Below are 12149 nucleotides of genomic sequence, written 5' to 3' on the forward strand. Positions count from 1 at the left end.
ATGCACATCTTTGGCTAGATCACTCACTCTATAATTGCCTGCGGGTTTAATTTATCGCTCATCGAAACCGGGTGAGAACCCAAACACGCGCCCTGCATGTAGATTATTTGGTACGTGAACACCACAAACCTAAACCAGAAGAATGCACATGCATATCGCTAAAGAAATGTGAATACCACTAGAAATGCACTTGTAACGGTGTAACAGAAAATACATCGACCTTGTAAAGATCCGGGTAGACTAGGTCTTCAGCGACCCATGCGTGCCATAAAAGGAAACTATCTTTGTCGTAAGAGGCAACTTAGTGGATCGGGTGGTCAGACGCGCCGCATGTCGTCGTGTCCCAATTGCGTGAATCAATGCTCATGATGTCAATCACTGGATTGTCTGATCCAGACTCGATTATTTACAGACCGACGTCACATAGATGGAATATTGCTGAGCGCGTGTTAAACACAAACAAACTTACAAACAAATTCAAACACGTTACCATCGAATAACGAATTCTTGTATTTGTTCCTCGTGCATGTGTACCTTCTTTTGACTGGCAGTGTACATGCTCTATTTCAGTACGGATAGGGTTTACGTGGGGCTTTCACAGAGTGAATGTTTCCATGTTGTTTTTTTCATTTGTTATTATTTCCAATGGATCAGAAAGAATGATGGTTGTATGAAATTCAAAGGAGTGAGTGAGTGAGTGAGTTGGGTTTAACGTCGCTTTTAAGAATATTCCAGTTATATCGCGGCGTGTCAGCTTAATGTGAGAGGAAAGCTCGAAGTGATGCAGGTCTCAGACGTTTGCCACTTCTGTGAAACCCACGAGCATGGGTATAGTGCTGACAAACCTAGAAACGTAATCATGGCGAACCGGGATTCAAACCCACAATCATGGGTTTCTGGCGTGCCCAAGGGACGCAACTCCGCACAGCGAATCGCGGCGCCATAGACGACTGGGCCACCCGTGTCCCCGAATTTCAAAGGAAGTATATACTTAAAATACATGACGTGATAAAAATCTCTTCTTTTTATTGTACATACAACACGTTTTGAAAACTTTTCTTAGGATTTGAATGTTGTAACTCTGATCAAACTACTTTAAGCAAGAGTAACATGGTGCTCTTTTAAATCTTTGTAGAAACAGCATCCTCGTTTGTACACAAAAGTTGTAAGATGCAGTCCTCAATGTCTGGAGCTGCTGGAGATGCCGCAATGCTCGACATAAAGAGCAAGTTGTGTATCATGTTAAAATAAGGTGTTTGCTGAAATGGTCAAGATATCATGTTGCCTATATTTAGTCATGTGTGAGTGTGTCTCGGTTGCAATATTTAAGCTAAGTTGTAAGATATTTAGCAGACTTGGCTAAACGTTCCAATGTATGTGTGGTGATACTACAATAGACGAAACATGTTTAGAATATATTATGTCTGTGAAAGCCTATTTACATGTTTTAAGCCTTCTAGTTTATTCAATCAATCACCTAGGTAGTAAATTCATTTTTGTATCTGTTTACAAGTTAAGCAATCAACTGATTTCATGGTTATATTGAATATAACTAGTTATATCAATGTTTCGTCAACAGAATACTAAATATTAATTTACAAAAATGACACTGTAGGTACAACACAATTACCCCGAAACAAGAAAAACAATTGTCAACCTTCTTGATTCAAAGAAAAATATCTTCAGGATTTTTGAACTGAAAATTATGAAGTCTAAACTCTCAGATAACAATGTGATTGTAGTATTTGAAAAGTTGGATCAAAATGCTGATTAAAACATTAAAAGCGCACTGGGCGAACTTCCTTTATTCATTTCAAAGGCACCGTTTCACAAATGAAATTTCCTGAAGTATCACATTTCTCGTCATTCCAGTGATAACCAAGTTTTCGCAGAACCTCAAGACAGTGCTCGTTATTGAGGCTGTTACTTGGTTCCCCCGGTGCCCAGTTGGTGTAAATAAAGGGCTTGTTCCCCATCCATTTCCAGTGTCCCTCCAGACCGAGGTCGGTGCCTCCAAGGTAGTATCTTTCAGCTGTAATGTGAAACAAAGATTACCTTCTGTGTTCAGATGTTAACAGTGCAACTGATATTTGCATATGTACTTCCATCTATGTGTAGTAGAAGTAGAATAACACCATGATCTGTTGGAGTGTCGACTTCTGTAGTCAGTCTGGCACTGATAATTAACACTCGGTCAAATCATTTACATACATTTACTTGTGACAGTAGAAACAGCATGGGTTAATTCTCATACCTGAGGATAACAACAGTTCTTTTCTAAAACAGCAATCAACCAATTTACTACACGTAAGTGTGATGTTACAGTAGCTATATTAATGCTATCTAGACACGCACCTTTTCCTCTCTGAGTCGCATACCCTCTGATAAAGGCATTCTCGGCGTAACTGGTGATCGTTGCCAATTCACTGTCCAGGGCGTGACATATTGACTGTAAAACAGAACTCGACTGTAACAACTGCCAAGTCTCTTTGCGTTGTAGCAACCATAAACACGTTCCATTCTTCATTATTACTGCATTACTAAAACAAATCCGGAAGTTTCTCAACCATTTATACTCTCAATTGTCATCTTCAGAACCAGACCTGAACGCCCCAACATAAACGAATTATTGCACGTGGACCATGCAATTTCTACGTGCACGTGAGTAGGGGCGCCAGCATCTTCCCTTTGCAACCATCCAAAAGGTGAGGTGAGGTGAAATGGGGTTTAACTTCGCGTCCAAGATTATTCCACTTATATAGCGACGTGTGTGTGTGTGGCTGCTTGTACTAGTCCGGACTGGTGCCGATTTATAGTGCTAGCCCACTGAGATACCGTGCCGCAGTTTAACATGAATACCCCACTCAGACACAGTATACTGACTCCGAGCCGACCAGTCCTTGTTTTAGCCCCTTAATGCCGAACGCCAGACAGGGTAACAGCAAGTACCATCTTTTAACGTCTTTTGGTATGACGCGGCTCGAACCCCGGACCTTCCGCTCTCCGGGCGGTAGCTCTACCACCAGACCACAGAGGCGGTCAACCATCCAGAAACTTATTGGGAGACGACGGTGCCAGGCTGTGAACGCAACATGTGGTTCACATACGCGCCACTGAGAGTTTTTTTTTGGAACACTGAATTTGTGTTCGTGATTTGTTTTAGGTTTCAGTTTTGTTGAGATACACAGGCACTTAATTTGACATATGTCCTTTTACAGTAGTGACCCTTTGCAAACGGGGCACGCCAGACACCTATGATTGTGGGTTCGAATCCCGGTTCGCGCCGATTATGTTTCTAGGTTTGTCAGCACATGTTTCCTCCCACGTTAAGCTGACACGCCGCGATATAACTGGAATACTGTTAAAAAGGGCGTCAAACCAAACTCACTCACTCCCTCACCTTAGCAAACGCAGCAAACGTCATATGCAAAAGCCCTCCATACATATGGCAGACTCAAGTCTTTATATATACACATGCACAAAAGTTAAGCGCCACCCACCATATTTGTGAGCTGTTACTTGGGGCACTTAATGATGACTATTATAACGAGATATACGATTGTTATAAGCCGTATATGTCAACCTCATGTGATGCAAAACTTGTCCCAAAGCAAGTTTATCTTGTGTTCCAAAAGAATATGAGCAGAAAGGAATTTTACCGAAGACCAGAAATTGAAGGATTAGAAAACGTTGAAATTTTTTGTTGTCATGTATCTGTCATGATTTCAGCACACCATATCAGGGGTCACATACACACCCTAGGGAGTGCAGAGTTTATTGCAAGACATTGACCACAGCTTCAACCCTACGCCTCATACTCATTATAAGTCGTTGAACGCTTCTCTGAGGCAAACGGATCCATTCTTCATGAAGTGCGGCTTCAAGTCCAGCGAGATTTTGAACTGGGGGATCACGATGTCTGATTTTCCGGCCAAGAATGTCCCAGAGATGCTCAATCGGATTAGGATCCGGACTACAGGCCGGCCAAGGAAGAGTGGCAATAGCTTCTTGAGCCAAGACTACCCAAGATCTGTGTGGTCTAGTTAGGAGTAAGGTTATATGGCCTTGTTACCATTTTAACTAATTAGTTTATTACGATATTTACATTATAAGAATATATTATTAGTTATAATATTAGTGATGTTTTATACCTTAGTATTTTATACCTTAAACATTCATTCCATAGCTCTGTAACATTAACTGAGCTTACTCTCAGTCTAACTTCCACTAATTGTCACACTGCATGCTTTTGACTTTCAGCACTCTTTGCCCCAGCGCGCCCCAGCCCAGTCTATTGTCTTGTTGATAGGCCAAGCTAGTACTTGGCGAGATTTATTCCCCTATATATTGAGTCTGGTTCTCATCATGTGAGGATCTGCATATGTGAGGGCATTTATTCATACTTGACGTTAGTTGATTATTTATTTTATGACGTTGTACATATGGATGGTTTCTAATTATTGCGATTAGAAATAATATATATGTCGAATGCATTCTTAATTTGATTTATTAACGAGATTCCCCCTGTCGCTATCTACTATCTAGCGAAACCACAGTCAAGGGAACGGGCTTGAATTTATGAGAAACATTATGTATGTTGTATATATTCATAGTTCATGATGAACCCACATACCTATCTGTATATAAGGTAGTATTAAACTCAAAACCTAAATATATATGTCTGTATGTTTGATATGAGTGATTGATTTATCTTGGTAAGTGTGTATGAATGTTGTCAGTCTGATATGAGGGGTTGTTGTACCATGTACTTGTCAGTGGCAACGTTCACCGTGTAATCATTGTTACCGGTATTACCAGTACAAGTTTCACCTATCTGGTATGTAATATCATCTCAGATGCTGTATAAATATTCTATTTTCCATGATTTGTAATTCTTACAAAAGTTACATAGAGTATGATCGTTCTATCATTATTATCAGATTGATATACTTTGTATCTGTGTATTGATGCAATGATGTATTGTACGGATACGTCTGATGTATTGTGTAATGTAAAGTAAGTGCTATCTATTTAATGAAAGTGATATGTCTGTTACTGAAATCTAGAGAGTAACTATAACAGATTGAATATATTTATGAGATTCTATGTTATATTTGCTTATGTTGTACTTTCATTGTTTCAGGCTGAAGTAAGTACGTACGTACATGGGTACCTAGCATATTCAAATAAACGTCATCAGCCTCAACCCCCACAGCTGTTTGTGATTATTTGGACCACTAGATCGCCAACTGTACTACGGCTAACACAAGCACGGTTACATACACATGTACATATATCGTAAGACTTTCAATACGCCACAAATAATATAACACTTACCCTGGCTTCTGCAAAGTTGCCCTTGATATTGGAGAACCAGTAACACGAACGACCATGCTTGTGAAATCCGCCTGGGCACATCCAGCCTGGATATAAATCGTTATTGAAAATGTAGCTTAGAATTTTGATAATTTAATAATTTGCTTTCTAAGTAAATATCCAATGGTTGTTTGATAAGATGTGACCAGTCGTAATTCATGATAACTCGTATTGAATTGTATAGTGTGATATTTATTCGACACAGTGCAAAGTGAGGATGCTAGTTTTAAATTTACTGTGATGAAATCCCGACAACTAAGACTTATGGCATGCTTGGCCCGCACCAAGGTAACAAACTCGGCGTAGCAGTGTGATCTGAGCAAAGGAGGAGTGATCTGAGCCCATGGGGAGTGATTTGAGCCTAGGGGGAGGGATCTGAGGCTAGGCGGGAGTGATTTGAGGCGAGGGGAGTGATCTGAGCCAAGGGGTAGTGACCTGAGCCTAGGGGGAGGGATCTGAGCCTAGGGGAAGGGATCTGCGCCCAGGCTGGAGGGATCCGAGCCCAGGGGGAGTGATCTGAGCCTAGGGGGAGGGATCTAAGCCTAGGGGAGTGATCTGAGCCAAGGGGGAGTGCTCTGAGCCCGGGGGGGGGAGTGATCTGAACCCAGGGGGAGTGCTCTGTGCCTAAGGGGAGTGCTCTGTGCCTAAGGGGAGGGATCTAAGCCTTGGGGAGGCGGGTATCTGTAAGGGGAAGTGCTCCGAGGTCAAGGGAAGTGCTCTGAGTGCTCTGAGTGCGGGAGGGACCTAAGCCTTGTGGAGGCGGGGATATGAGGGGGGGGGGTCTAGGGGGGGAGGGGTCTGAGGCTGGTCGCGAGGGATCGGAGCCTAAGGGGGTGCTCTGAGCCCAGGGGGGAGGGGGGTGCTCTGAGCCGAGGGGGACTTATCTGTGCCTAGCTAGGAGGAGGGATCTGTGCCTTGGTGGTGGATATGCATCTAGGGGTGTGGTCTGAGCCTAGAGGGAGTGATTTGAGCATGTGTGTGTGGGGTGTGTGTGTGGGGAATGGGTTCTGAGCCTAGGGGAGCGATTTGAGCCAAGGGGGACTCACCTTAGCTTAGGGGGAGTGCTCCAAGCCTAGGGGAGTGGTCGGAGCCCTAGGGGAGTGATCGGAGCCTTGTGGGAGTGATCGGAGCCCTAGGTGTGTGCTCCGAGCCCAGGGGGAATGATTTGACCCAAAGCGGGGGGATCTAAGCCTAGGGGGAGTGATCTTAGCCTCGAGGGAGTGCTCTAGATCTGAGCCGAGGGGAGTGATCTGAACCGAGGGGGTGATCTGTGCCTAGGGGGAATGAATTGAGCCTCGGGGGACTCACCTGAGCCTAGGGGGAGTAATCTGAGCCTATGGGTAGTGATCTGAGCCCAGGGGGAGGGATCTTACCCTCGGGGAAGTGCTCCGAGCCCAGGGGGAGTGCTCTGTGCCTAGGGGGAGGGATCTAAGCCTTTGGGAGACTCACCTGAGCCTAGGTGGAGTGATCTGAGCCTATGGGGAGTGTTATGAGCCTAGGGTGAGTGCCCTGAGCTCAGTGGAAGTGCTCTCAGGGAGTGATCTGAGCCTAGGGGGAGGGATCTACGCCCACGCTTGAGTGATCTGAGCCCAGGGGAGTGATCTGAGCCTAAAGGGAGTGATCTGAGGTTAGGCGTAAGGGATCTGAGCCTAGGGGGAGGGATCTAAGCTTAGGGGAGTGATCTGAGCCCTAGGGGAGTGCTCCGAGCCTAGGGGGAATGATCTGAGCCTCAAAGGAGTGCTCTGAGCCCAGGTGTGTGCTCTGAGCCGAAGGGGTGATCTGTGCCTAGGGGGAATGATCTGAGCCTAGGGGGAGTAATCTGAGTCTATGGGGAGTCATCTGAGCCCAGGGTGAGGGATCTGAGCCTCGGGGAAGTGCTCCGAGGTCAAGGGAAGTGCTCTGAGTGCGGGAGGGGGGGGGGGGGGGGGGGGGGAAGGGGTCTGAGGCTGGTCGCGAGGGATCGGAGCCTAGGGGGTGCTATGAGCCCAGGGGGTGGGGGTGCTCTGAGCCTGGGGGGACTGATCTGAGCCGAGGGGGACTTATCTGTGCCTAGCTAGGAGGAGGGATCTGTGCCTTGGTGGTGGATATGCATCTAGGGGGGTGGTCTGAGCCTAGAGGGAGTGATCTGAGTTTAGGCGTGAGGGATCTGAGCCTAGGGGAGTGATTTGAGCATGTGTGTGTTGGGTGTGTGTGGGGGGAATGGGGTCTGAGCCTAGGGGAGCGATTTGAGCCAAGGGGGACTCACCTTAGCTTAGGGGGAGTGATCTGAGCCTAGGGGGAGTGCTCCAAGCCTAGGGGAGTGGTCGGAGCCCTAGGGGAGTGATCGGAGCCTTGTGGGAGTAATCGGAGCCCTAGGTGTGTGCTCCGAGCCCAGGGGGAGTGATCTGACCCAAAGCGGGGGGATCTAAGCCTAGGGGGAGTGATCTTAGCCTCGAGGGAGTGCTCTAGATCTGAGCCGAGGGGAGTGATCTGAACCGAGGGGGTGATCTGTGCCTAGGGGGAATGAATTGAGCCTCGGGGGACTCACCTGAGCCTAGGGGGAGTAATCTGAGCCTATGGGTAGTGATCTGAGCCCAGGGGGAGGGATCTTACCCTCGGGGAAGTGCTCCGAGCCCAGGGGGAGTGCTCTGTGCCTAGGGGGAGGGATCTAAGCCTTTGGGAGACTCACCTGAGCCTAGGTGGAGTGATTGAGCCTATGGTGAGTGCCCTGAGCTCAGTGGAAGTGCTCTGAGCCAAGGGGGAGTGATCTGAGCCTAGGGGGAGGGATCTACGCCCACACTTGAGTGATCTGAGCCCAGGGGAGTGATCTGAGCCTAGAGGGAGTGATCTGAGGCTAGGCGTAAGGGATCTGAGCCTAGTGGAGTTATCTGAGGTTAGGCGTGATGGATCTGATCCCAGTGGAGTGCTCTGAGCCAAGGGGGTGATCTGAGCCTAGGGGAGGGATCTGTGCCCGAGGGGGAAGGGGGGGGGGGGGGGCGGGTCGGAGCCTCGGGGGAGTGGTCTGTGCCCAGGGGGAGGGATCTAAGCCTTGTGGGGGGGTGGGGGGTGGGGGGTGGAGTGATTTGAGACTAGAGGAGTGATCTAAGCCTAGGGTGAGTACTCTGAGCTCAGTGGGAGTGATCGGAGCCCTAGGGGAGTGATCTGAGCCAAGGCGGAGGGATCTAAGCCTAGTGGGAGTGATCTGAGCCTCGAGGGAGTGCTCTGAGCCCAGGGGAGTGCTCTGAGCCGAAGGGGTGATCTGAGCCTCAGGGAAGTGCTCCGAGCCGAGGGGGAGTGTTCTGTGTCTAGGGGATCTAAGCCTGGGGGAAGTGGGGATCTGACCCTGAAGGGAGGGGGGGGGGGGTCTGAGCCTAGGGGAGTGATCTGAGCCTAGAGGGAGTGAACCGAGGTTAGGCGTGAGGGATCTGAGCCTAGGGGAGTGATCTGAGCCTAGGGGGATTGGCACGAGCCTTGTGTGGAGGGATCTAAGCCTCGGGGAGGCGGGGATCTGAGCATTAGGGGGCGGGGGGTGATCCGAGCCCAGGAGGAGTGATCTACGACCAGACTGGAGTGATTTGACCCTAAAGGGAGTGATCTGGTGATCTGAGGTTATGCGTGAGGGATCTGAGCCTAGGGGAGTGATCTGAGCCAAGGGGGAGGGATCTACGCCCACGCTTGAGTGATCTGAGCCCAGGGGAGTGATCTGAGCCTAGAGGGAGTGATCTGAGGTTAGGCGTAAGGTATCTAAGCCTAGGGGAGTGATCTGAGGTTAGGCGTGATGGATCTGATCCCAGTGGAGTGCTCTGAGCCAAGGGGGTGATCTGAGCCTAGGGGAGGGATCTGTGCCCGAGGGGGATGGGGGGGGGTCGGAGCCTCGGGGGAGTGGTCTGTGCCCAGGGGGAGGGATCTAAGCCTTGTGTGTGTGTGGGGGGGGGGGGGGGATTTGAGCCTAGGGGAGTGATCTAAGCCTAGGGTGAGTGCTCTGAGCTCAGGGGGAGTGATCTGAGCCTAGGGGTATTGATACGAGCCTTGTGGGGAGGGATCTAAGCCTCGGGGAGGCGGGGATCTGAGCATTAGGGGGAGGGGGTGATCCGAGCCCAGGAGGAGTGATCTACGCCCAGACTAGAGGGATCTGAGCCCAGGGGAGTGATTTGACCCTAGAGGGAGTGATCTGAGGTGAGGCGTGAGAGATCTCAGCCTAGGGGGACTAACTTGAGCTTAGGGGAGTGATCTGAGCCTAGAGGAGTTATTTGAGCCTAGGGGGACTAACCTGAGCTTGGGGGGGGGGGGGGTGATCTGAGCCTAGGGGGAGTGATCTGAGCCAAGGCGGAGGGATCTAAGCCTAGTGGGAGTGATCTGAGCATCGAGGGAGTGCTCTGAGCCGAGGGGGAGTGATCTGAGCATCGAGGGAGTGCTCTGAGCCGAGGGGGAGTGATCTGAGTCTCGAGGCAGTGCTCTGAGCCCAGGGCAGTGCTCTGAGCCGATGGGGTGATCTGAGCCCAGGGGGAGGGATCTGAGCCTCGGGGAAGTGCTCCCAGCCGAGGGGAAGTGTTCTGTGTCTAGGGGATCTAAGCCTGGGGGAAGTGGGGATCTGACCTGAGGGGGGGGGGATCTGAGCCTAAGGGAGTGATCTGAGCCTAGAGGGAGTGAACCGAGGTTAGGCGTGAGGGATCTGAGCCTAGGGGAGTGATCTGAGCCTAGAGGGATTGACACGAGCCTTGTGGGGAGGGATCTTAGCCTCGGGGAGGCGGGGATCTGAGCATTAGGGGGCGGGGGGTGATCCGAGCCCAGGAGGAGTGATCTACGCCCAGACTGGAGGGATCTGAGCCCAGGGGAGTGTTCTGTGTCCAGGTGGACAGGGCATAGGGGATAAGGGTCTGAACCCAGGGAAGGTGTTTGGAGTCTAGGGGGAGTGATCTGAGGCAAGGAGGAGTGATCTGAGTCTAGAGGGAGTGAACTGAGACAAGGGGGATGGATCTGAGCCCAGGGTGTGTGATTTGAGCCTATGGGGAGTAATCTGAGCCAAGGGGGAGGGATCTAAGCCTAGGGGGGTGGGGGGTGGGGGTGGGTGATCTGAGCCTAGGGAAGTGATCTAAGCCTAGGGGGATTGGGGGGGGGGGGGAGGGGGGTGGGGGTGATCTGAGCCTAGGGGAGTGATATAGGCATGTCGGATATTCAATAGATTAGAATATAGTTCACATAGAATAGATAACAATAGACACAGCGATGACCGAAATCATCCCTTACATTAACATGATAGGGATTATTATACAAACTTGAATTCTGGACAGGTGTTAATATCAAAACAATATGTGAAAATGTGGAAAAGTAAAGTAACACAGAACATTTTGTAATGCTTCAGCCGGAATACAAAATACTTTGTCGCGTCCATTCCGGTTGTTAACATTCCGTACTTCTTCAGGGAACATTATCATTGTTATCGGAACATTGCGACGACTAAGTTTTGGAATTAACAGACATAATTAACATCTTATATAATGTTCTCAAAGATCTGTTAATCAAACGTACTAGAAGGTTAAATATTGTACAGAGAAGAATAGTCTGATTGCCATTTCTCTTATACAATATCATTATGAGCGACAACTACGCCATCTTTAATTACCTCCATCGTGTAGAACCACGACGACGATTGGCAATACAACATTTACCAATGGCCTTCCTAAAACCACCAGAATCTTTAGGCTAGTTTTTGTCCAATAAGCGCTGTTGTTCCTGCTGTTGATGAGAGGGTTCTGATTTCGCAATGACTTATCAAGAGACTTCCTTTGAAAAATATGCTTTGTTTTAGTGCTTTAGGGTGATTGACATTTTAAGCACTTTCCTTAACTCCAAGTAACCACATTCCAATGGTACTGCAGGGCATTACTCCAGTTAGGTTTTCAAATGACTTACCAGATTCTAGGTTTGTCTGACAAACTACCATCTTTATTTAGCCCCATGTACATGCCTGACAAAAGTTCACCATAAGCAGCATTAACATAAAATCATATGTCAGAGAAAGATTGGATTCACTATAACTTACAGTTTCGTTGATCATTATTTACAATTATGCTCTAAGCCAACTTGAATAACTCATGAGACTCAGGCGGTTATGCTTTTGAAGTGAAGTGTTTTCCACTATTATACATATGTTCACATATTGTATCTTTGCAGAAAAAAACCCACTGAAATTTAAATCTGTTCAAGAACATTATCATGTAAAGGTTGATACTGTCAATGAATGAAACGGGCTAAACCTTTCAAAATAAGGATGGAACCTGCTGCAATACTTAACAAAACCGATTTGACTGAGTTTATACCTATATCTTCGATTCCGATTTTGGGAGAAGAAACAAACTATAGTATTTGTAAACTGTTGTGGGTCTATTTTGTTCATTTCAGTATAGTTTTAAATGTTTAATAGCTTACTTATTGAAGTCTCTGTGTATGTTCCTCCATTCTAGATGTAGGCATCAACGACCTCAACGTCTTACCTTCAGCACCACGGTGGAGGGCACAACCCAACAGCAACAGCAGAGGCCAACAGAACGTTCTCATCATGGGGACGACGAAACTGAACTGTATTTTCCAGCTTTTATATATTGTAGGTGACATATTGTCAATGTATCACCTCCACGTAGCTGATTTTGATTCGCTACTACGCTTGCACTTAGAATAAGCATGTGGTATGGCACAGCTGTTCATGACACTGCCACCTATCCAAAATATAACGCCAGGTCAGGGGTTATGCCAGTTATACGTCATAGCTATCAAGACCTAACATCAGTGAAAAA

At 47.8% G+C, this 12149-nt stretch overlaps 1 protein-coding gene across 1 annotated transcript; it reads right to left on the reverse strand.

Moving 5' to 3' along the window:
* Positions 1-1789: 1789 nt before the first annotated feature.
* Positions 1790-11923, reverse strand: LOC139457456 (perlucin-like). Its single transcript, XM_071238845.1, has 4 exons — positions 11850-11923; positions 5338-5423; positions 2356-2449; positions 1790-2032 (listed from the first exon to the last, which is right to left on the reverse strand). Exons 1-4 carry the CDS (start codon positions 11914-11916, stop codon positions 1809-1811), a joined length of 471 nt encoding a protein of 156 aa, XP_071094946.1. The 5' UTR covers positions 11917-11923; the 3' UTR covers positions 1790-1808.
* Positions 11924-12149: the final 226 nt, after the last annotated feature.

Source organism: Haliotis cracherodii, unplaced genomic scaffold (assembly GCF_022045235.1).
Source record: "Haliotis cracherodii isolate W230 unplaced genomic scaffold, xgHalCrac1.p SCAF_12, whole genome shotgun sequence".
Lineage (NCBI taxonomy): Eukaryota > Metazoa > Mollusca > Gastropoda > Lepetellida > Haliotidae > Haliotis > Haliotis cracherodii.

Coding starts and splice junctions, on each gene's coding strand:
- LOC139457456 (XM_071238845.1), bottom strand. CDS start 11,916: ATGATGAGAACGTTCTGTTGGCCTCTGCTGTTGCTGTTGGGTTGTGCC. Junction 5,424..11,849: donor CCTCCACCGTGGTGCTGAAG/GTAAGACGTTGA, acceptor ATTTATATCCAG/GCTGGATGTGCCCAGGCGGA. Junction 2,033..2,355: donor TGCGACTCAGAGAGGAAAAG/GTGCGTGTCTAG, acceptor TTCACATTACAG/CTGAAAGATACTACCTTGGA.